The 22,409-nt window shown below is 54.3% G+C and overlaps 10 protein-coding genes across 10 annotated transcripts; 3 read left to right on the top strand and 7 right to left on the bottom strand.

Annotated features, from left to right (window-relative positions):
- Positions 1–715: 715 nt before the first annotated feature.
- Positions 716–1,357, bottom strand: A1O7_08662 (uncharacterized protein; the record flags this gene model as incomplete). The annotated part of the gene is made up of 1 exon (XM_007762652.1): positions 716–1,357. One exon carries the CDS (start codon positions 1,355–1,357, stop codon positions 716–718), a length of 642 nt encoding a protein of 213 aa, XP_007760842.1.
- Positions 1,358–4,379: 3,022 nt separating this feature from the next.
- Positions 4,380–5,227, bottom strand: A1O7_08661 (uncharacterized protein; the record flags this gene model as incomplete). The annotated part of the gene is made up of 2 exons (XM_007762651.1): positions 4,380–4,902; positions 4,998–5,227. The coding sequence occupies 2 exons, from the start codon at positions 5,225–5,227 to the stop codon at positions 4,380–4,382; spliced, it is 753 nt and encodes a 250-aa protein (XP_007760841.1).
- Positions 5,228–5,675: 448 nt separating this feature from the next.
- A1O7_08660 (uncharacterized protein) lies at positions 5,676–7,647 on the bottom strand (the record flags this gene model as incomplete). The annotated part of the gene is made up of 2 exons (XM_007762650.1): positions 5,676–7,550; positions 7,597–7,647. The coding sequence occupies 2 exons, from the start codon at positions 7,645–7,647 to the stop codon at positions 5,676–5,678; spliced, it is 1,926 nt and encodes a 641-aa protein (XP_007760840.1).
- Positions 7,648–8,317: 670 nt separating this feature from the next.
- On the bottom strand, positions 8,318–8,772 carry A1O7_08659 (small nuclear ribonucleoprotein; the record flags this gene model as incomplete). The annotated part of the gene is made up of 4 exons (XM_007762649.1): positions 8,318–8,358; positions 8,408–8,444; positions 8,493–8,585; positions 8,647–8,772. 4 exons carry the CDS (start codon positions 8,770–8,772, stop codon positions 8,318–8,320), a joined length of 297 nt encoding a protein of 98 aa, XP_007760839.1.
- A 569-nt stretch (positions 8,773–9,341) lies between these two features.
- On the top strand, positions 9,342–11,282 carry A1O7_08658 (uncharacterized protein; the record flags this gene model as incomplete). Its single annotated transcript, XM_007762648.1, has 1 exon — positions 9,342–11,282. One exon carries the CDS (start codon positions 9,342–9,344, stop codon positions 11,280–11,282), a length of 1,941 nt encoding a protein of 646 aa, XP_007760838.1.
- Positions 11,283–11,695: 413 nt separating this feature from the next.
- A1O7_08657 (uncharacterized protein) lies at positions 11,696–12,739 on the bottom strand (the record flags this gene model as incomplete). Its single annotated transcript, XM_007762647.1, has 1 exon — positions 11,696–12,739. The coding sequence occupies one exon, from the start codon at positions 12,737–12,739 to the stop codon at positions 11,696–11,698; it is 1,044 nt and encodes a 347-aa protein (XP_007760837.1).
- Positions 12,740–13,889: 1,150 nt separating this feature from the next.
- A1O7_08656 (thioredoxin-like protein 4A) lies at positions 13,890–14,321 on the bottom strand (the record flags this gene model as incomplete). The annotated part of the gene is made up of 1 exon (XM_007762646.1): positions 13,890–14,321. The coding sequence occupies one exon, from the start codon at positions 14,319–14,321 to the stop codon at positions 13,890–13,892; it is 432 nt and encodes a 143-aa protein (XP_007760836.1).
- Positions 14,322–14,632: 311 nt separating this feature from the next.
- Positions 14,633–15,625, top strand: A1O7_08655 (deoxyhypusine hydroxylase; the record flags this gene model as incomplete). Its single annotated transcript, XM_007762645.1, has 1 exon — positions 14,633–15,625. One exon carries the CDS (start codon positions 14,633–14,635, stop codon positions 15,623–15,625), a length of 993 nt encoding a protein of 330 aa, XP_007760835.1.
- A 41-nt stretch (positions 15,626–15,666) lies between these two features.
- On the bottom strand, positions 15,667–16,038 carry A1O7_08654 (DNA-directed RNA polymerase I subunit RPA12; the record flags this gene model as incomplete). Its single annotated transcript, XM_007762644.1, has 1 exon — positions 15,667–16,038. The coding sequence occupies one exon, from the start codon at positions 16,036–16,038 to the stop codon at positions 15,667–15,669; it is 372 nt and encodes a 123-aa protein (XP_007760834.1).
- An 846-nt stretch (positions 16,039–16,884) lies between these two features.
- On the top strand, positions 16,885–21,744 carry A1O7_08653 (uncharacterized protein; the record flags this gene model as incomplete). Its single annotated transcript, XM_007762643.1, has 1 exon — positions 16,885–21,744. One exon carries the CDS (start codon positions 16,885–16,887, stop codon positions 21,742–21,744), a length of 4,860 nt encoding a protein of 1,619 aa, XP_007760833.1.
- Between the last annotated feature and the right edge of the window lie 665 nt (positions 21,745–22,409).

The raw sequence follows: 22,409 nt of genomic DNA, 5'->3' as shown, positions 1-22,409 counted from the left end.
GGTAGCAATGTCGGCAGAACTTGGTTCAGTTGACTCAAGAAGGATATAAAAGCGAATTGTTCAGCTTTCTATCAGCTAGAAATACATCTCATAGCGGCGGTAAGCTACCAGCCGTTTTGCTGGACAGAATAAATGGCCCGTAGAAGTCCGACATCATTTTAAGCCAGCCGTCAACCCGTGAGATGTGTGCAATCTGTCCCATTCTTCAGGGACTCACCATAACCAACAAATGAACACCGCATCGACCCATCTGGTATCTTTATATTTCTCGTCCGTCATGCCTGACCAGTTGATGACTGTGCAACAACTCCCAAAATCGCATATCAAATAAACCCCGCCTGTGTGATGATAATCGTCGTCGTCTATCATAATCTCTCGCCCGGGCAATGCTCAAAACTCCATGCTAAAATCAGATTGTCTTTTTGGATCGCCGTGTGCCGCCATACTCCTTTGACCCTATTCTTCCACACAAATGGCCGATATCATGATGTCAGCTTCGTCAGAATCGCTATGCCTTCGCTCGATAAAGAAACAGTTTTCCGTGGTCGTGAGATACGTATGTACAGAGATGAGAGAAGATGATGATTTGAGTTGGAGAAGATCTCGACCAGCGGCAAGACAAGGCAAGCGACACATCACAACATCAGCCAGAACGAATACAGCGACACAACGACGACAGGCACGGAGGATAGAGCACTCCTAGGTGGAGGCTCTCTTACCACCGGCGAGCGGCGGTTGTATGTTGCATCATCCCTGGCGAGATTGAAGACGGTGGACTTGCGATGCGGTTGCCAGTGGAGGGATTAACAATGGGGATGGCGTTGTTGCGGGAACGAATAGCCGAGGGTTGGTGGATCTTGAGGCTGTTACTGCTCGTGTACGCTGGAGATGACATGTAGAGAGACGTTGCGGCAGAGGAGATGGACAAAGCCGGGGTGATCTGAGGTTGTATTTGAGACTGGAGAGGAGATGAGTCGGGCGAGCCGCTTGAAAGAGACGAGCGATCCGACGACCCTGACGTGACAGACTGACGCTTTCCGAGGAAGTCAGTAAGAGATGAAGTCGTGGAGAGAGGCTCGCCACAAACCTCATCGAATGTCAAGAGATTTGGACAGAACTCGAGGTCGTCATCGAGGTCGAATGAACGCCCAGCTTCGAACCTTGCCCGATAGGCGAGAACGCTGGGCGGCTCGGCAATAACTATCTCTTTCACAGGTTTGGCAGCACGGAACTGGCGATGAGAGTTCTGCGCCGCCGATAACCGGGGTGCTCTTCGAGAGCGGCCATGGTGGCTATGAGATTGTGGCATGGGTTGCGGATTCTGAGCGTGGTGTTGTTGATAGAAATAGGTCGACATGGTGCAACTCGTATCCGATTTGCAGGAGGAAGGCCGAAAGCTGGACGGTCTAGGCAGAAATATTGCGGTGCTGCAGAAGGATGTTGTGGTATATTCGCAGATACCAGCTAATCAGACGGTGGCAAACAATGATGGGTAGGAGACGTCAGCCGATCAACAAAGGAGCTCGTGGAGAAGCGCAATTGGTCTAAGCTGAAAAGTCTTGTTTGGGAAGAATGTACTGTGTAATTCGATGTCGATAGGGTGCACTGCTTTGATATGGTTGTGAAATGGAAAGGCTGATGGAAGGTGGCAGGCAACAGATGGTACTAGCAGCGCAGGTGTATGTGAGATGGGATGAAAGCAGCGGTGGGATGGTGATGTAGGTATGTAGCTCGCGGACTGGCGGTGGGCAGATGGCAAAAAAGGCGAGAGGACAAGAAGGCAGAGCGAGGCAGATGGGCGAGTCTTTACTTGGATCCTGGCGTGAGGCCCACTTCCCTGCGCTGCCATGATGCTGTGATTCGCTGTTGGCCGGACAGTGCGTTCCGACTAGGATGCAGGCTACCGTGGCCCAACCATGCAATTTGCCAGTGGCGAACTCCACATCTCGGGGCTGTCGCCGCAATTCTGAGAACGGACTGTGGGCTGCAAGCGTCTGGTGACGGCGCCTACCACGGTATTTCTGAGCACACTGGCCTTGTTTTGGGCCCCTCCCAGTCTCTGGCACAGGCCCAGCCCGATTGTCCGCTAATCTCTTCAGGGTCAAGCAACGAGCGCTTTGTGGGCCAATCACGCCGTCCCTGCCTCCCTGCTGGCCATCGTGGCCGCCTTTCCAGCGCCCCAGAACTGCCTCGATGCTGCAAGCCGCACGCCTGCGCCCTCCTCCGCACCATAAGCGTGTCTTCACACCCTACCCTCGTCGCCTTTCCCGCCAACGAATCGCTGCTTTCCACGCTCAGTGCAACCCAATCCACTTGAACTTGACGTTTGTTGACCGGTTGGATTAGGCAAGGCGAGAGAGTCAAACTCATCTGGACCTGCTGATCAACTGGATCTTTGCTCTCGCTGCCGTACCTGCCGTGACCAGCCTAATGCTGTCCACCGCGCCCGGCGTCTCCTGATATTGGGATAAGGAAAGGCTTAGAACGGCACCTTTGTGGAGATGGCCGGTTTGGAGCTGGCACGGTATTCTAAATGAGGAAGACCCCTCGACCTGGTGCGAATAGCTTGTCGTGCGATACCATTGGTGTCTCAGCTATCGAAGGGTCTACCCCACCAGACATTGCTCGCTTCATTTCCTCCTGTCTTGAACATTATTGCTGTAGAGAGTATTGAGGACTGTGTGGCTCAACCGTCGCAGGATGCAGGCTCGCCTGGTACTGAGAGCAGTACCATTTCTCACTATTGGCAGGCCGTAGGGAATGCGGGTGGACCGTCCTGTCTCTTTTTACATGGTACGAGTGCCACAGTGCTCTCATCCATATGCCCCAGAACAGGTGAATGGTCGAGTGTCCGGTACTCGGGTCTACGCCTTGCCTTTAGGAATGGTCGATTTAGGAAGCTTCCGAGGCAGATCAACGCCCTGAAAGCCACGTTCCACTGCAGGTTCCGAAGCTGAGCAAACACGCAAAGCAGAACACCACGACGCTATGACGGCCAGGTCCCAGGAGGATCCAATCGACCCCTGAAGGGTCGGAAGCAGAAGCCCAATTCGAGGCCAAAACTTGCGCCACTGACTGCATTTTGCTTCCGCCGATCGTTGTGATAGGGCTCATCGAAACACAGCGGACAAGCTCGGATCAAGGATTTTCCCTCTGCGGCTATTCCTATTCCTTCCCGTGCGTGGACTCCAGAAGCTCTCGTCTCGGCCATGCCCGTTACCCCAGATCTCTGCCCAGAGGTCGCAATGTAACGGGCGCCTCTTGCCCTCATACCTCGTACTCGTAATTTGTTCACACTCCTGTAACTCCAACTCTACCGCGTCTCTGGACGATCGCTCGTACTGTGTACCTTTCCAAGCTCCATTGGCCCTCATGGAGAACGGATACCGCAATGGAGGAAGACTACAACAGGGCCTAGTCAAATCATTCGACATGTGTCAAATGTCATGCTGCACGTCCTGACACAGGAATCCAGCTGGGCAAGCAATACGAGTATGTGTGGCTACGATCGCAGTGTTTTCGGCGCACCCAGGCTTGTGCGCTGTGAGATTATACAGTAGAGACGTACTGGGTAAGGCGTTGGATTTCATGCGAGTCATTTTCGCCATCTCGGACCTCTTCACTGCTGTTCGTAGCTGGCGACAAGATTACCCGCCAATGGCCGAAGCAGACAACTGGACAAGTCACCTGCCGTTTCTGGGCTGAGCGTGTTGTACCTGGACTTGGTGGAGAGACCTTCTGCGGTATATCTGGTGTGCTTCACTCATTTCTTCTCCCTGGGCCTCCGCAGTCGAGCTCGCAATCACGCACAGCTTGAACCTTCGAATCGCAGGCTCGGCTGTTCATGGCTGTGACCCGATCCCAGGTGCAGTAGATCATGACTCCACGGCATGTTCTGACGACGGTAGAGCTTTTGGAAGGCCATGCAAAGTTCTCGCTAGCTGAAAAAACCATGCGACCTCCATGCCGATTGCTTCTAGTGTAGCTCCAAAGGCGCGACACTTGCGCTCCACGTCGGCGGCCGTGACCTTGTGACTTCGGTTGTCACCGAAAAGGTCCACGGGCATGTGGCCTGACGCACCTCTAATTTTCGCAGTCGCCCTGCGAGTCCTGGTTCGACGATGGCGCACCCGTCGCAGCTTCGCCGTGTACTGCGTAGGTAAACACAGTTGATTCTTGCCGCTCGTGGCGTGTTCGTGGAATGCTAGCAAATTGGCTAGGTGTAGGCATGCGCACGGTCCGCAGCGCCTATTGTCCGCCACGACCACCGTGCGACGGCGAGAGAGACTGCTGTCTGCTGGACAGTGTAGCCCACTGGCATCGTACCGTACCTCGTACGGCCATCTCATTATCTGAGGACACCCTCTCTGGCGCCTGCCTCAAATCGGTGCATCCACCTCCTGGCCAGCTCTCAGTCTCCTCTGCTCGTCTCTGTGTTGTTGTCGCCCAACATCATCATCCAACTCCACCAAATCCGGCCTATCTCCTTCCTCGCCACGCATCAAGCCCTCGGCCTCGGCCTGGGCCTCCCAATGGCCCGCTGTCCCCTCCGCAGCGGACTTGTTCTTCCCCTCCTCCTCCCTCCGCCCGATGACCACATTCCCGGCCGCCAACATGGCCGCGCCCGCCCACCACATCCCGCGCAACTGCTCCCCGAACACCATCCAGCCCAAGGACGCCGTAATCACAAAATTCGCAGACACATTGATGATGCTGACGCGGGTGGTGGATTCGGCGCGCGTCAACGCCGCCGTGAAGAGCGCCCACATGAGCGCGTTGAACAGGAGATTAAGCCCAAAAAACGTGCCGCGGACGAGAACATCGATCGTCGTGTTGGCGGGAGGGAGGCCCAGAAGCGTGGCGACGGAGGCCGAGAGCGACGAGGTCAGCGAGGTTGTGGTTCTGCGCAGGCGTCAAATAGGTTCGGTCCGTTAGCTATTGGGTACTGAATGATAGAGTGCTATAAATGCCCTATGCAGGCGCAGGTGCAGACGTACAATTTTGCAAAGACGCCGTTGAACGCCGCGCAGGCGCCGCTCGTCACGGCGAGGAGCATCCACATGGGTTGTCTGCGCCAGGCGGCGACGAGGGGTGAAATGTCCATGGTGGCTGCTGCGTCGGCCAGTGGTGGTGTTGGTACCTTGGCTCTGGGTTTGATGCCGGTGTGGCTGTGGCCTTCACCGGACGGAGTGTGTTCTTTTCTGCGCTGTCGAGCCGTGGGCGGCATTGTGGGTGGAGGACATCATCTACTCTGTACTCCGTACTGAAGCTGGGGATGGAGTTGAAGCGCGACTACGCACTACTGTACCGTAGTTTGCACGTAGTACCACGTGCTCCGTACTTGCATAGTAGGATTTGCAGGCGTGGCCGGCGAAGAGAGGCATGCTGGCGGTGTGATTGGCGGACTGGTTGATGTAGGTCATGCATGCCCTTCCGCTAGTCATTCTCATCGATTATGCCTGCATTCTCTGCAGACGAGGCACTCATACTTGAATGGCATCATTCAATGGCGGACTATGAATACAACAAGTATCAAACAATGCGTCGGAACATCGTTTCATCAAGGAGAGATTAGTATATGTAGGTCAGGTACGGGGGTACCTTAGCCGTGATCATGATAAATCCCTTCCCAACACCTTCCCATCTCCATCCCCTAGTACTGAACGCCTGGACGCCTATTTTGCCTTTCCATTTGTCATTGCAGATGTTGGTGAGGAGACCTTTGCTGTCATGGGGGCCTTGTCCTCGGGCGGCCTGCCGCTCTCCTCCTCTTCGGCCCCGGGCTCGCCAATCTGAACCTGCTTGCTCAACGACCCTTCCTGATATCCGAGAGACTTGACAATTCCCAAGCCCTTTGTGCGCCCCTCGCGGAACAGAATCCTTTCGCCGACACAGAGAAACTCCGGTCGCTGCACGAAGCGGAACGCCACTGTAGCCCGATCGCCTGTCCGGATATACTCGCGATCGATATCGATGATAGCACAAGTCTGGCTGACAGGGCCGACGTGCAACATGGCTTGGTACTTCGGGCGGATGGTAGTTGCGTGAGACAAGATGAGTACCTCGGCCACAAATTCACGGTAGACCTTGGGTGGCGGGCCGTCGAGTTTCGGTAGCACGACCATCCCCTTGCGCACGTCTTTCCGCCGTAGATTTCTCAGCGCGAGCGACGCAGATTGACCAGCGCTGCATGCCGGTACTTGTATTCTCTTCCGCTCAATCGAGCGAATCTTGGTGGTCTGAAATTGGCCCAGTGAATCGGGACCAACAAGCACGTTATCACCAGCATGAATGGCACCAGACTTAACCACGCCCGAAACAACCGTGCCCACGAAGGGAACAGAAAATGTGTCGTTGATGTGGAACTCGAAAGGTGCTTGGTCGTCGTAGTGGCCATGATGCGGGAGGATATTGAGGAAGGTCCGCACAAGGTCCAGGCTTTCTCCGGTCACATTCGAGACCTGGAACACCGGGCAGATTCGTTGCGACACGAACTGTGTTGCGGTCATGACAGTCTCCTCGTGTGTCTTGATAAAGATCGGAATCTTTCGCGCGCCAGGAGACTTGAGGATTCTTGTGATCTGCGTGATAGTCTGCTCCAGGATCTGTGGTGGACAGATATCGATCTTGGTGATCACGACCATGACAGGGACATTTAAGGCCAAAGCTATGCCGAGGTGTTCCTTGGACATGCCGATAAGTCCATTGTTGGCGGCAACCATGAGTAGACAATAATTCGGCGCAGAAGACAGCAGGCCGAAGACGGTGGTCCGGAGATACTTCTCGTGACCCGCCAAATCCGTAAACGTGATGACCTTGGCTGACCGGGTGCCAATTTCTCCCCAGGTCAACTTACGGCCAGGAACACTAGACGTAACGACCTGGCCATGGGTATCGAAACCCATGATTTCCATGCCTACAGACGAGGTACGGCCAGACTCGATCTCGTGTTTGTGTCGAAATAGGTTGACTCGAGCCTTGCCTCGGCCGTCGTCGAGGTTTCCTTTGACGAGGACGCCCAGCATGGTGGACTTGCCAGCATCAACATTGCCGACCACCGCTATCCGGGTCTCGATGACCTCTTCGGCGGCCGTTGGTGCCTGCCGGATAAGCAGCTTGCCATGGCAAGACTTGTCTTTCGTCTGCGACTTGGCTTCATGGTCGCTGCCCACGTTGTACGTCAAGAGCACCATGACCGCAGCCTTGTTCATGTTCGCCGCCTCTGTAATCCGACCTAGGGCAAGATCCCACCGCTCTTTGGTGAAGCCCATGGAGTCGCCATTATCCTCGAGCCCAAGATCAAACAGCGCCTCGCCATGCCCTTCATCTAGTCTGGACTGTAGCAGCTCCGACAACTGCTGCAGTGTTTTATGCGCGTTGTCCGAGGTGTCAAGCAGCCAGTCTTTCAGTCTCACCTGATTAGGGCTATCGGAGAGATTCAGCGAGTCGAGGATGTCAAGTTCGGCGTGGTCTTCGGTCGCGGACTCGGCGTGCTGTGTGCGGCTTTTGGCCTGTTGTTTCTCGACATAGTCGGCAAAGTCGGAGAGAGCCTGCAACTGAATCAGAAGGTGTAACTGCAAGTGCAAGTCTACGAACAAGCTCTCCCTTCCTGCGATCTTGCAGGGTCTGCTTAATACGAGTCCCCATATTCACTTCTTTAGGACTAAAATGAGTTGCACGGAAAGAATAAAGATGATTCGCCCCCGCGCTCAATGAGGTATTCGAGGGATCATGGTTAACGGTGAGTGTTGGGCAACTCGGCGGGTTTCTAGTGTAGACAGAGCGTCATGACCTAGGATGGGAGATGACTGCAGAAGAGACAAAGGTCCAACGTGATAGTATGAAAGAGAGGTACAGAGTCGATCAGGAATCTAAATACATGGAGGAGGTGGTGGTCGGAGTCAAGTGTTGGAGTCATTGATAGCGGGGAAGTCGCCTCACAAGACGCGTCACAGTGACTGACTCATCCTCACGCGCGCACACGGCCTCTTCATCTGCTGCCTGTGGCGGCCCCGTGCGTCTTCAGCATGGCTCCAGTACATTCGCGACATATCAGCTCGCCAAGACCATTCGTCTCTCGGGGGTCAGGGCATATGACTGAGCGAACCAGCCCAGCGCGATACCTGGAACTGCATGACCACCACGAGAATGACTCAAATCCGGTTGACAAGGCTTGCCAACTACCCTCTAGGCGATACTCCGGTCTCCAGAGTGGTCCACGACGTCGGGCTTGTGCTCAGGATGGCGCTCTGGAGGGGCCGACTGTCTTTCGTCTGAATGTAGTTCGAGATTCGTTGAAGCGAATAAAAGCTGGGTCTCACGATGCTGGCTGAGGGGAGATGAGCACGACGGAATCTCCTGCTTCGGGTCAGCACCAGCTGCGGAAGAGTAATGATAGACGGCCTACCTCGAACGAAGAGCATATCTGATTGTTTCTTGGTCGTCTAGCTCGTCGTCAGTGGCAGTCCGACCAAAGGAAGCCTCGAACAGACCTTGACCGTCTCCTCGCCGTCCTCTTCCTCCTCAAAGGTATAAATTGTCTCCTCGACTTCGCCGAGCACGAGATTGCAATGACTGTCGTATGCCTGCCTAGACGTCAGCCTACACTCTGCACCTCGCTCGAACGACGATGCAGATGTATCATACGTGTAACCTGCCCTTCAACTCGCGATCACCCCGAAGCCGGACAAAGACAATCTCGTCGAGGGACAGACGCACAAGGTCGAGCGGCTCTGAAACTGCATTAGCTCCATCGTCCGTTGAGTCGGCCATGCTGGGTGAGGACTGCCGTGGTAAACTTGTCGGGGATCAAGTTCGCTGTCACGATGTAGGAGAAACGCTCATCAATGCTTCAGTCTCCTCTCAGTTGAACCCTTGGCGTCATTTGAAATTTATATGTGAAATTCGTGCTCGCGCTGCTTCCTTCCGACTTGGGATTTTCCAGCCGCGATTTCAATGCCTTAGCTGCCACTCCTTTCAGCTCCCGGTTAGTCGACCTGTTGTTGCATGGTGTATTTATGCATGGCTCGCTGCCTCTGGCGAGGTTGATCAATGGCGTCTCACAACCCTCGCCCAGTCGCATCCCGCACCTAACCTTCCACATCCTCCATCGACTGTCCCCTTCATCCGCGCATCGGACCTCGAAGTTGTGCCTCTCCAGCGCGCAGAATTTACGACAGATCAAGCGCCTCTCCTCCTCCTCCGCCACGCTCTCTACTATCTGGGAGCCTTTCAGGCAACCTCCCGCCCTAGGTGAACATGATGGATTCAGCTCGGTTAGGGAAGAGGCAGATCAGGAGTCTGCGTCCGATTCCACCTATGGAGCGAAGTCGTTAGTGACGATGCAGGAGCTGCTGGAAGAGAACAATCCTGATCGGATACTCTTGGGCCTGGTAACTCCCCAGATTGGGTATGAGTTTGTCAAAACTGCAGACGATACGGCCTTCGCACGTGCCATATGCGCTCTGGACCCAGACCATTTTGTTGTGCCGTATCGGGACATGTTTCGCTACATGAAGCCAAGCTTGGAGACACAACCTAAGCATCGGGTAGTCAAGTCACTGGAAGAGAGGGTGGCTTCTTTCATCAACATCCTCGACACCTTGGTCACTCAGCGACAAGAACATGGCCATGCGCTCGGCCTCGACATCTATCGACATCTGCTTCGATGTACAGCTGCGGCAGGAATTGGATCTTTTGCCAGAAATGTCTTCCGCAACTTCATGCCTGCAGAAGAGATCGTGCCAGATTTGGACTGCTACAACTACTTGATGGAGGCGCTCACGTGGAATGATGCCTACAGCAGGCACGAAAGATACAGGCTCAGGATAGTCACGCACAACATGCTGCGTCGCTCTGGCGAAACAAGACCCCTCGGATTCCGCGGGCACGGAGTCGCCTCGCCTCTCAATCCGAAAAACCAGGAATCGATCCGGCTGGAAATCTTGAGCATTTTTAACGAGCTTGTCAACCAGGGTCTCAATGGCAACGAGGCGACATTCTGCAATCTCATGGTCGCCATGGGTCGTGAAGGCGATCTGGGCAGTGTCAAGAGCGTCTTAAAATCCGTGTGGAATATCGACGTTGAGGCTCTGGACAAATTCGACGAAGAAGAATTGGAGAGTCCGACATTCTACGAGGAAGGCTCGCCGCTCCGACCTTCTGCCCGATTGCTTACTACGGTAGTGCACGTCTTCTGCACGAACAATGAAGTCGCTCTTGGCGGCATGCTCCTCGATTATATCTCTCGGAACTACAACGTGGCAATCCCCGGGTACACCTGGACACTTTTGCTCGAATGGACCTACGTCCTATCCATCCAGAACAGAAACTCCCGGGTGGATAGAGGTTTCGGCGAAGGCCGTATCGCCAGGCGAGCGGTCGAATCAGTCTACCACGTCTTCCACAACGAACCATACAACGTCAAACCAAAGATCGTTGATCTTATGTTCCGCTTCAAAGGCCGTGCTGTGGCGAAACGACTGTTCCCAGCACTGTACGATCTGCGCGAATGCATGGCACTGCTTGAACAAGAGAGGACTCGCCTCTCGGAAATGTACGACCAACTGCGCAGGTCGATCAACGATGAAGCCTACCACCTCATCTTCTCCGACGGGCTACCCTCGGCTGAGTTCCTCGATCTCAAACGCCGGTACATTCTGACATCCCTGCAGGTGGACTGTCACATCCAACTCATCTCAATTGGCGTCCGCAACACCTTTAAGAAGAAGAGCTGGACATCCACGGACGAAGGCACAGACTGGCCATATCGAGGCATTCCGGACATGATCACCGAATGGCGGGACTGGCTCCCCAATATCCTAAGCTACTACACGCCAACAGGCCATGTGCGGTTATGGGGCAGAGACTTCCGCCACGCAGCGATCCAGTCGGCCAACAGCATGCAAACCACAAGAGCAGGCGCGATGCGCTTGCTGCTGGACACGTACTCGCCTATCCGACTGCGGCACGCGACCGAGTTTATCCACCACCGAGGCCCGTGGCACGCCATATTCCAAGCCGAGGTGGACAACGATACCTCGGGCCGTCTGAGTGATTGGGTGATGCAGTATGAGTCGGCGCTGAGGCAGGAGAGGCTCACCGACCAACAAGTTGCCACCAGCGTCGTGGAGATGCCGGGACCGGACCACCTGTCCGAGACTTGGAGTCCCTGGGGCGGCATGTTTGATCAAAAGGCGGCCCCCAAGCCTTCCCAGGAGCGGTGGGAAATGAAGGAGGATGGCTCGACGGCCGAAGATGAGGTCCATGGCAAGGACGAATGAACGGCGACAATTCGCGTCGTAGCGAGCGTCCACGACTTGAGGGGTTTTCATCATTGTAACATCAGCTTGTCGCCGTCTGTGCGGAATACATGGCGAGCATTGCCCTATATGTGTATGTGTGTGTGTGTGTATTTGAAAAAATTCGAACCCAATCTCTCCGAAAAGGAGAAATGCACGTGCCTCGTGCGTCGTGCGAACGTGCTATGTGCAATGTACAACTTAAAAGCCTAAGTAAGGGATATAGTAATAGTAGATTCATAAAGCACGACCAGCCACCTGCACCTCAGCCGAGATGAGAGAAATACGGAGTACTCTGTACCCAGGAAACTCCATTTTCCGTGCCGGCACGCACGCACACGCATACGCATCCCTATCGCATGCACCAGACGAAATGCCCCATCTCAGTCTCATTCTCAGGTCGCGATGACCCTCTCCCTCCTCAAATCATTCACAACCATATACCGTCCCAGCCCGATCCAGCCCCACCGGAACCACACCATCTGGCTTTTGTGCCCGCTGACCATGGCCTCGCGGGCCTTCCAGTACCGCACGACGTCGTTGACAAAGACGACCCTCTCATCCCTACTGCTGCCGCCGCCACTGAGCAACTTGCCGAAAGTGGACGCGTAGATGCCGCTCAGGAGCGTGGGCACCGCGTCCAGGATGAACGAGTATTTCCGCAGAATGTTGACCGAGGGCAGCACGTACAGGGATACGGGGCACGCGTAGCCGCTGTGGCCGCGCATGATTTTCTGGATGAAGAGCACGGCGCCGTGGTAGAGGGCCTTGTGGTTCGGGTGGGACGAGATGCCGTGCGGGTCGAACGTTATGAGCACGTCGATGGTGGCTCGCGGGCCGTCGGGCTCTTTGGGCGCCGGCGGGGACGTGGGGCCGAGGGCGCGAGAAACGGATTTTGTGTGTTTCGAGGGTGCTGACGCTTTGGCGGGCTTCTTCTTGTCCTTGTCTTTTTCTTTTTCTTTATCCGAGCTGGAGTCCAGGGAGGGCTTGCTGAGGGGCGCCGTGGAAGTGGTGGACGAGCCGTTGATGTGCGGCGCAAAGGCGCTGGCTAGGACGCGGGAAATGTCATCGGGCTTCCAGTCTTGCGTCATGCCGTCTCTGAACCGCTCGTCGTCTAGCACGAATACGTCTTCTTTCCGTCGAATGCCTAGTGTTACGGCCGCTTTCTCGAGCTCGGTACGCCGAGTTGCGCCTAGTCCTTCGCTGTCGCCGGTGCTCATGCACAGGATCTTCAGGTGGTTTTGCAGGGAGGGGTGCGTGAGAGCTTGAAGGGTCGGGGAGAAGAACATCGACTCATCGTCCGGGTGGGCGATCAGCAGGATGATGCGCTTGTTGCGCAGGTGGGTGGGAACGGGTGGGAGGCTCGTCGAGGTGAGGTGCCATAGTACGAAGACGAGGACGGGCACGAGGGTCAAGGTGAGGACTGTTGCGAAGGCCATGGTTGCGGAAAGGTGGTAGGTGGTGGAGGAGGACAGAGGCAGGACTGCGCAAGGGCAGGACAGCTGAACGCGCCCTCGCGCAGAGCAGGAGATGTAGGAACAATCGCTAGGAATATCTCGGTAGGGTTGTGAAGTCGCCGTCGAGGGACATGGAATTTGCAATGGCAAGGCGCGGCGGATATTAGACCTAGTGGTCGCATGTGCGGCGCGGGACCGACAGCTGGACGGGAAAGTTCAGAGCGGGGAGTATGTATACGTGAGCGAAAACGAAGAGAAGCACCTACTACAAGTAGACATGCAACCCGGATGAAATGGTCTTAAGCCATGCATGAACCAGTGGAGTATGAAGTTGCAGTCGAAAGTAGCGGTAAAGGTGGCCAGATGCAATTGATCAGTTCGCGGTGAAATGGAACGAAACTCTGCCTGCAAGTGGAATCGCGCGCGTCGCATTTCGTCTCGATGAACTCCACCGGCGCGCTCAATTTCGGAGCCGGAATCCGTTGGTGCGGCACGCAGCGTCACGTGGCTCGCGAGTATCAGAAGACGCTGGTCGAGATGAGGTGTTGGCATTGCTTGGATGCCGTTCGAAATTATTGCGGTCGTCGCTCGTTTACTGTGCTGGGGGCCATTCGACGGTGTGGGGGCGTAGTACCGACACTACGAACAGCATCTACGGTGTGGCGGGGAGGACGCAACTCACATGTGGAGGACCTCAGCCTCCGCTGGAGCCCCGAGGGGGAAACTGACATAACCTTTCGACAGCGGGCTTACAAAGAGAGGCGTGCCCGACGAGAGGACAATGAACACGATGAGAGACTTTGAAATGCCGTTTGTGTCAGCAAGATATCATTGAACGGCCGACGGTAAAGTGAGACCAACCACAAACTCCTCCAAGCAATCCTTTTCGACGCCAATGTGCTTTACCCGTGGTGTTGTCGCCCTGATGTTGTATTCTTGATGAATCTGAATCTGGATGACTCCACCAAAATCAGGATCAACGCTCGCCCCTCAGACCATGCGCTTGAGGTTGCCTTGTTGCATTGAGCCCTCGCAGCACATTCCCGGGTGGTTTCATACTGTCTTGCACACCGAAGCCCACGGACAGGCGCAGGGCAAGCTGTGTCCGATGCCCGATGTTTGTTGGCCGTACTTAGTACCGATATCTGGTCGAGTAGTCTTTTGGCGAAACCACTAAGCCCCTGCCCTTCTTGGCCCCTTTGTAGATTGTTTCGATAATATCAATGAGCTCTTGCTTGTCTTCCAGCACCCAGTTGAGCTTGTTGTTGTTGCCCGTGCCAAAATCGCACATCATGTGCTTGTTGCGGAAGAAGAACATCAGGGTGACAGGATCGTAGAGTTCGTACATCTGCTTGAAATCGGGAACCTGATCGAGGTCACAGACGTAGATGACGGCAAAGTTCTTGACGCGTTCGGCGACTTTGTAGAGCACCTCGTCCTGGCGCATGCAGTCGGGATCCCAGTCGCGACCGAAGCGGATGACCACCAGTCGTTCGTCTTCGGACAGGATAGCCTGGTCGACGTGCCAGGCAGTGACGAGGTGAGGAATGACAACGGAACCCATGGTGCGAGCAGTGTATCGACCGACAACTAATTCTCTGTGTTATGCGTATTATCGCGAGGTCGTGGTGAGAGGGAAAGATGTTGGGAGGGAATGGGGCAGAAGACGGAGCGTTTGGAAGATTCAAGAACGAGTTCCAGGCAGTGACGATCGTGATTGCAAGGCTGTGGCTTGGCTAGACGCTAGCCTTATCGATAACAATGCGAACCCCGCCAAAAAAGTTTGAGCCACGGGCCTCGAGCGCTGTAGGCGCGGCAGGCTTTCTCTCTGTGGCATGTTATCTCCTTACGCTGGTATCGACGGCACGATACAAGATGGCATCTCCTGGCACCGCAGATAGATCAGCAGACCTCATATCCATCCTACGAAAAGATCTGACTTCCGAAAATGTCCCTCTCGCCCGTCGCTTCCGCGCCCTCTTTTCGTTGAAACATGTTGCCTCGCAAACCACCGGCCCGCAAGCCACCGCAGCAATTGAAGCGATCGCAGCAGCCTTTACATCACCATCTGCTTTGCTAAAACATGAGTTGGCATACTGCCTCGGCCAGACCAAGAATTTAGAAGCAGTACCCTTCCTACGTGCGGTCCTCGAGAACCGATCAGAAGATGCAATGTGCCGACATGAAGCAGCTGAGGCACTAGGTGCGCTGGAAGACGTTTCGAGCCTACAGATCATGAAACAGATGAAGGACGACGAGAAGGAACCAGCGGTAATCCGAGAGACATGCGACATTGCCGTGGATCGTATCGAATGGGCGCATTCTGAGGGTCGGAAAACCGAGGCCCTCAAATCTAGCGACTTTGCCTCCATCGATCCTGCACCTCCCTTGCCCTCATCCACAGGGGTGCCTTCAATACCCGCTCTACAACAGACACTCCTTGACACGTCGTTGCCTCTTTTCCAGCGCTACCGAGCAATGTTTGCGCTCCGGGACCTTGCTTCTCCCCCAGATCTTCCCACAGCCGAACCCGCCATTCATGCCCTAGCTTCTGGCTTCGGAGATCCATCGGCACTGTTCCGACATGAAGTCGCTTTCGTTTTCGGCCAGCTTTCTCACCCCGCATCAATACCTGCTTTGTCGGCTGTGCTGGAGAACTCCAAGGAAGAGAGTATGGTTCGACATGAGGCTGCGGAAGCTCTTGGCAGTCTAGGTGAAGAGCCTGGCGTGGAAGATCTGCTGAAGACATTCCTGAATGACCCTGAGCAGGTAGTTCGCGAAAGCGTGATTGTTGCTCTCGATATGGCCGAGTATGAAAAGAATGGCGAAATGGAGTACGCCACCGTACCGGCAGCCGTCACTGCATAATGGGAGGAACCACAGCAACGGTGTTGCTCTTCTTCCATTGTTTAATTGTTCTGAACATCCTTGAAACCGCATTCGCATCTGTAGAAGACTGTTGTACCTTCATCGGCACTTCGTAATTGCTTGGTGTGGTAGAACATTTCTGGTCTGTGACACTCTGGGCATTCCCTGGAAATGACGGCTTCGACCTGTAGGTCTTCGGCGTTGACTGCCTGAACTTCTGAATGTTTTGCTCGTAACGCTGATGGGAAAGCACTAGGCTTTGACCTGGACGTGATAACCTTGGAGGAAGTGTCTTTGGTGTATTGGAAACAGTCGTCGCATTTGACCATGTCATCTTTGTTCTCGCCAGGCACTATCCGCGGCAAAAGCGAGCCGCAGGCATCGCAGAAAAGCAGGCTCCCAATTGCAACCATGTTGTTTTTTCTTGTGGTTGAAGTGCTCGACTTCAAATTTTGCCTTGATTGCTTGGTGAAATCCGGTGAAATCTCCAGATAGGCGTGCCGCAGATCGTGCCTGACTAGCCGAAAACGGATGAGGGCGATCGCGCGGAGAGCTTCTCCCGCACTTTAGCCGAGCGCATCACCACCAACTCCGGAGAATCTAGCGCAGCGCAGCGCAGCGTACCGTCTCTGCTGCTCCGCAAACAGTTGCGGCAAAATTGGGTGAAGAAAACTCCATCAACAACACGCTTCTGGGGCGATACGTGAGGGAGAACATGCCATCGATGGCTTGTATACCCACAGCCCAGTCCAACCCACCCTCATTCGCACTCCGGAACCTCTTTTCGCGATAACTGGACCGGCGCATTCGCTCAAGAAAAGGCGCCCGCGATGGCTGCGAGGGACACCATTGAGGTCGTCGTCCCTCGACGACCCCAGGATGGCTCTCATGCAAGACAGCTTTCGGTGGATCAGGCTCTGCAGTATACTCCGATGACCACTTCTGTTCTTCCAGCCCATGGTATGCTCCTTCCTCACTTGTGCCTTACCTCACTTGGCTGGCCGGTGGCATGCTAACTCTTCTCATCAGACCGCATTTCTCTGCCTCAACTAGGTCGCTTGACTGACCCGCGCCTCACTTCTCCTTCTGAACGTCAGGCGGTATATCGGTCCGAACTGTTCACCCCCAGAGTCAAGGAGCGTTTGGGCGTCTTGCTCGACCCAAGTCGTTTATCTGAGATCAAGTTCAGACGTTCCCCATTTCAAGATGATGACAATACGCAATCTGGACTACATCCAATACCGACCATGATTCTCAACATGGCAAAGATGGACTTCACATATCCTTCATCATCACCTGTAACTCATAAGAAGCCAAAGATTGAGATGCCTGTCACCAAACCCTTATCTACCAAGTTCGTCGTAGAGGTCCCGAAACCGCCTCCCTCATTCAATCGGGATGGTTATCCTAGCATCACAGACTCGCCCAAAAAGAAGAAACTGGCAGCGCTGAGCTCGAAGCGAGAGAAAGACGATCGACTATTAACGAGTTTCGAAAGTCAGCTCGTCGAGATCTTTGAGGCTCAAGATCAACTTGCATCAGATACAGTGGCAGGAAGTTCGAAATTTCATTCTGCTCTATTTGATCTGCCTGACGATGAGGACGATTTAGAAGAACCGCGGCTTGCAATCCCGGTCCACGAGAAATTGCAGGCCGTTATGAGCCAGCTGGTCTCTTCGGGCCGCCTCGCCGATACTCCGACCGAACATCTGCAACGTCTACAACGATTATGCGAACCTGCGATTGAAGCAGCACAAACAGTCAATTTGCGAGTGCCCGCGGAAACGTCAGAGGACACTTCTACTTGGCTGGCAAAACTTCATAAAGCAACCAGCGGGGCCGCCTCAGCTTGCACTCTGATTTACACCTCCTTGGGTTCGTCCCGAAACGTTGAACTTGTCAACCTGGAAGCACTGCAATGGCTCCCAAATGTACTGGTGAATATATTCGAAAACTGCTTGATTCCAGTTGTTGAAGCTCGTCCGGATGGCCAGCACAGTCAACTGTTCAGCTTGGCATCCTCACACTCCGAACCGCTTAGGCGCTTGTTAGATCTTGGCCGCAAACTCTTGGATCTTGTGGCAAGGGTCTGCGTGGAGATCAGAGGAGCAAGTCCCATCGTTAACTCGACCGAGTTCCTTGCCTCGAAGCTCATCTTCGTTCAGAATGGCTATACCGAAAAGGCATCTGCCATCGGTTGTCAAGCTTATGAACGACTGAGAAAGCAGGCAATGGCAGCTGTGGCGAGGTTCTATGCTGCTTTTCCCGCAGAGAGGTCGGCGATATTAGACGAGGTCTTGAGCTCGCTGGATAAGCTGCCTTCCAATAGCCGGAGTGCAAGACAGTACAAGCTTGGAGGCAACAAAAACATCCAACTGGTTTCCGCCTTGTTCCTGCAGCTGGTGCAGACTTCGGCCATGCAGTCCGGCAAAAAGGAAAAGCGTAGAGCTCGTCACCTTCCGCGAGACGCATCAGTAATTTCTGAGAATGCAGAGCAAGATGAAGATTCGGCAAGTGAGATGGAGGTTGACTCGGCGTCCGTCTCGGATGGGAAGGACCCTTTAACGAAACTGAGTCAAACGGCTCAATCCCTGCTCGACGACGCCCGGAAGAGCGCTCATCATATTGTGATATGGATGGTCGACAAAGCTTCCAAAGTCACCAAATCTGGCGATTCACCTTATCGCAACATTCTCGACTTGTTTGTGGAAGACATGACAGTGGTCTTTGCCTCGACAGATTGGCCTTCGTCTGAATTGCTACTCACCATGCTGGCTATGCGCATGATCCGACTCGTGCAAACAGACAAATCAGCCTCTACAAAGAACATGGCCCTCGAATCCTTGGGTGTAATGGGTTCTGCCATCTCGGTAACACGAGCGTCGGCGAGGAATCTTTTGAAATCCATCTTGCGGGATGGTGACACCAGCTCGTCTGCAGTTGCTCAGGAACTCTCTAATCTGGCGGGTGAGCGAGCCAACTTCCTCCTTGAGGAGCAGGAACTCGTATCCTCCAACGGCCCTTTCCCAATCGTACATGCATACCTGGGACACAAAGGAGGAGAGGGTCTAAGAACAAAATCTGCCCGAGCCTATTTCCTGGTGCAGTATGCTATCCTTGTCTGTCGCACTGTGGAGAAACAACTTGGGGAAGAGCAGCATTCTCCTCTGGACTCACGGCTCCTTTCTACGGTTGAGGCGGTGCTCCAGCAGCTCTTGGAGCCTGGCGAATATGACGGAGCCGCCAATGACTACCCAGAAGTCAAAGAGTTGGAGGCACAATTGGCATACCTGCTGAGTATTCTCAATGGACAGTTTTGTCGACTCTTTCCGGCGATTGCTAAGACACTCGCTTTATCCCTCGACAGCGACCAGGCTCAAGTCCGGAGCCGCAGCTTGAAAAGCATTGCTGCGATGCTGGAGACCGACTCCAGTCTCCTCGAGTGGGAGACCACTTTAGCAGAAGCGATTTTCAAATGTGCCGCCGATGACTCCTCTCTGGTGCGAGACTCAGCGCTATTCCTGGTTGCCAAATTCATCATGCCTAGACCTGCACTTGAGCAGAAAGCATTTAAGAGGCTCTTGAAGTGTGCTGCTGATACTAACGTCGGAGTGCAGAAGCGAGCCATAGGTCACTTGAAGGATGTCTATATGAAGGAGTCAAGGCAGAACATGAAAGCAATAATTGCCATCGAGTTTCTACACCGATCGGCAGACCAGGAAAACTCCGTGGCTGAGCTTGCGAAAAAGACTCTATCAGAAATCTGGATTGATCCGAAGATGACGATGCTTGCCACTGCAGGTGATACAGCACATGTCGACGTGGCGATTGAAGACCTCAAGACTCATATCGTTACGTGCCTTGCTAGCGATACCGCGGCTTTATCGTCGCTGCTCAAGAACTTCTTGATCTGGAAACTCAAGGACACCAAGAATGCCATCCAAGTGCGAGACTTGTGCGCTCGTATTGTGAAGAAACTCCTGGATACTGCCAATGGCTCCGAGGCAGGAGCAGCTGATTTGACAACGCTTGTCGCATTTGCTGAAGCGCGTCCGGAAACGGTGGTACCGGCAGACCTTACCAGCTTGAAGAGCTACCTAAAAGACCTGTCCAAGCATGACAATATACTCAAGTTCAAGTCAGTTGTGGCTATATTCCGATCGGTATTGCCACACCTGTCAAGCACTCAAGCCCCATTGTTGGAAGAGGTTCAGCTGGATCTCCTCAAAGCCGCGCAGAAGCTCGTCCCCCGACACGAATTAGAGGAGGTGATGTCCTGTCTGAGGAGCATTGACGGAGTGCTAAACAATACAGGCAAGATGGCCTCCTTCGCTATTTCGCTCATCAAGAACGTGCTGCAGCCCAATATCCCCACTCAGATCAGGGAAGCTATGAAGAGACAAAACCAGCTTGAAGAGCTCAAAGCCAAAGAAAATCGAATGAGGGAACACTCACTGCGTCTCATCGGAGTGGTTGGTAAGCACATTGACCTTGAAAGGTTTCAAGCCCAGTTCCAGAAGGTCTTCTCTTCTTCCGAGCCTCCGTACAAAGGCGGATCTGTAGCAGGGTATATTGCGGATTGTATCGTGCAATTTACCTTGCGATCGTCGCCTCTCGAGATTCGGTTGAAGGCGCTTGAGGGTCTTGGCCTCGTTTGTCAAGCATGGCCGGGCCAATTCAACAAGCGCCTTGTGCGAGAAACGTTCTTTGAAGTGCTCGAGGGCAAGACTTTCAGCGGGCTGGACACCAAGGATGTCCTGAGGATGCAGGTCAGGGTACTCGAAATCTTCGTAGAACTCTATGGAACGCGAGCCAGCAAGAAAGAGGAGGCCAAGGAAGGTGAGGGTGGAGGCGAAGTGCAAGCGCTGAAGAACATTGGTGGAGACAACAAGACTCGGGAAGACGAGAGTGCTATTGCTATCATCACTAACCCCCTCGTTGACCACTTGATACGGATCGTCAACACGGAGACGGGTGAGAAAGCACTGCTTGCTGCGCAGACGTTGGCCAGCATAGACCACCAAGGCATGACACACCCCAAGCAAAGCACGTCGGCGTTTGTGGCTTTGGAAACCAGCGCTGATGCCAAGATTGCCACGGTCGCTCGAGTGGCGCATGCGCACCTGCACCAACAGCACGAATCGGTATGCGAGCGGGAGTACGTCAATGCGGTATACGCAGCATTTCGGTATCAGAACGACGTGTTCCAGGATCCTCAAGGCGGCGTCGTACCCGGATTCAGAGCCAAGCTCGAACCGGCATTCAGCATCATCAGCACCAGCGGCTCGAAGTATGTGAAGAAATTCATCAGCAGCGTCATCTCGAAGATCACCACCGAATACTCCAAGCTGAGCGTGACCGAGGAGGGAATTCCTGAACACGTGTTGTTCGTGTTATTTGTGGCGCAGAATCTGGCGTTCCTGGAGTACAAAAAGATGGACGAGTTGCTCCATACGGTCTTGCAGCTTGAGTTGGCCTTTGGCAAGAATGGCGCCGAGACCGCCCAGGCTATCGAAACTTACCTTCCGCCAGCGCCAGGCCGAACTACAGAAAGGAACGATGAAGTCGAGCCAAAGGTCGAAGTCGAGCCCGCGCCGACAGAGATCCAGGTTGACCCGGTGCTACTCAAGCGATTGACGTCGGCAGCGTGCGCGATCACGTTGATATCTGAGGCGAGAAATTTTCTGAAGCGGCAATATGGGATCTCGCGGGACGTCAGGATGGCAATGCAACAAAACAAACAGACCAAGGATGGTGGGAAAGAGCCGATGAAGGTGCACGGTATCACGGGCGACAAATTTTGGCAGAACACCAACGCAGTGCTCGAATCACTCGCCAGCAGTGGGGAAATGATTGCACGATGCCGAGAATTCGTGACTCTTGTCGCTGTGGACGACGAGGTGAAGATAGCTGAAGAGGAGGCAGACCTGAACGCGATGATGGATAGTGCACCGGACCAGACGATGGGCGCACCACGAGGAAAGAAGCGCAAGAGCATGTCTGGTTCGGCCGGCGGAACACCCAAGAGACCTCGAGGCCGACCACCCAGGAACGGCTACGCAGGACGATCAGTGAGCGTTTCATCGCTGGAAGGTGCTGATGGCGATTTTGAGGATTAAACCTTCACAATGATTGATGATTGCGAACATGTTTCATGGCGTGAGCAGATTGAAGCAGGAAAACGGGTTTTGAGCATTCGATCTCCGGGAACAACGGCTACTCGGGGTCAATGGCGGTATTCAGCTCTGGGCGTAGGAGGCAGCGGCGTGGACACTTTTGCATTCTATGATACCCCACAAAGTTGTTTGGTGATTAGGAAAGGGCGTGATGAATGGCTCGGATAGAGCAATGAATTAAACAAGTCCGATTCTTCTTGCTCAAAGCACAGAGTACTCGTCCTATCGTGGGGTGTTCCAAGCGAGGGAGACGGGAGCTCGGAAGCGATTGGTGAAGCTCTAATCAACGACGCGTGCAGCGAGACGAGATGGATGAGCGTATGAACGTCCGTGAACGGTGAAGACTTGCTGTGGTCCTGTCGCTTGAGCCCAGTTGGTGCCTGTACAGCGCCAATCGTCCCCGGCGCCACAGCCGCTGCCACGGGCGACGTAAGAGGTCAACTTTTTTTCCAATGCATGCCGTCATCCTCGCTCTGGCATCATCCAGCACAGCTCAATCAGACGCATCCCGCCGCACACACCCTTGACACCCTTGACACCTTCGACGTCCTCGACCCTGACTTCCGCCGACCTCTGCATTTCCTGCTGCTCCCAGTCAACGTCCGGTG

This window comes from Cladophialophora yegresii (genome assembly GCF_000585515.1).
Source record: "Cladophialophora yegresii CBS 114405 chromosome Unknown aczIN-supercont1.6, whole genome shotgun sequence".
Classification (NCBI taxonomy): domain Eukaryota; kingdom Fungi; phylum Ascomycota; class Eurotiomycetes; order Chaetothyriales; family Herpotrichiellaceae; genus Cladophialophora; species Cladophialophora yegresii.
Note: the sequence above shows the minus strand (reverse complement) of the source record. Positions and strands in the feature narration are given on the sequence as shown.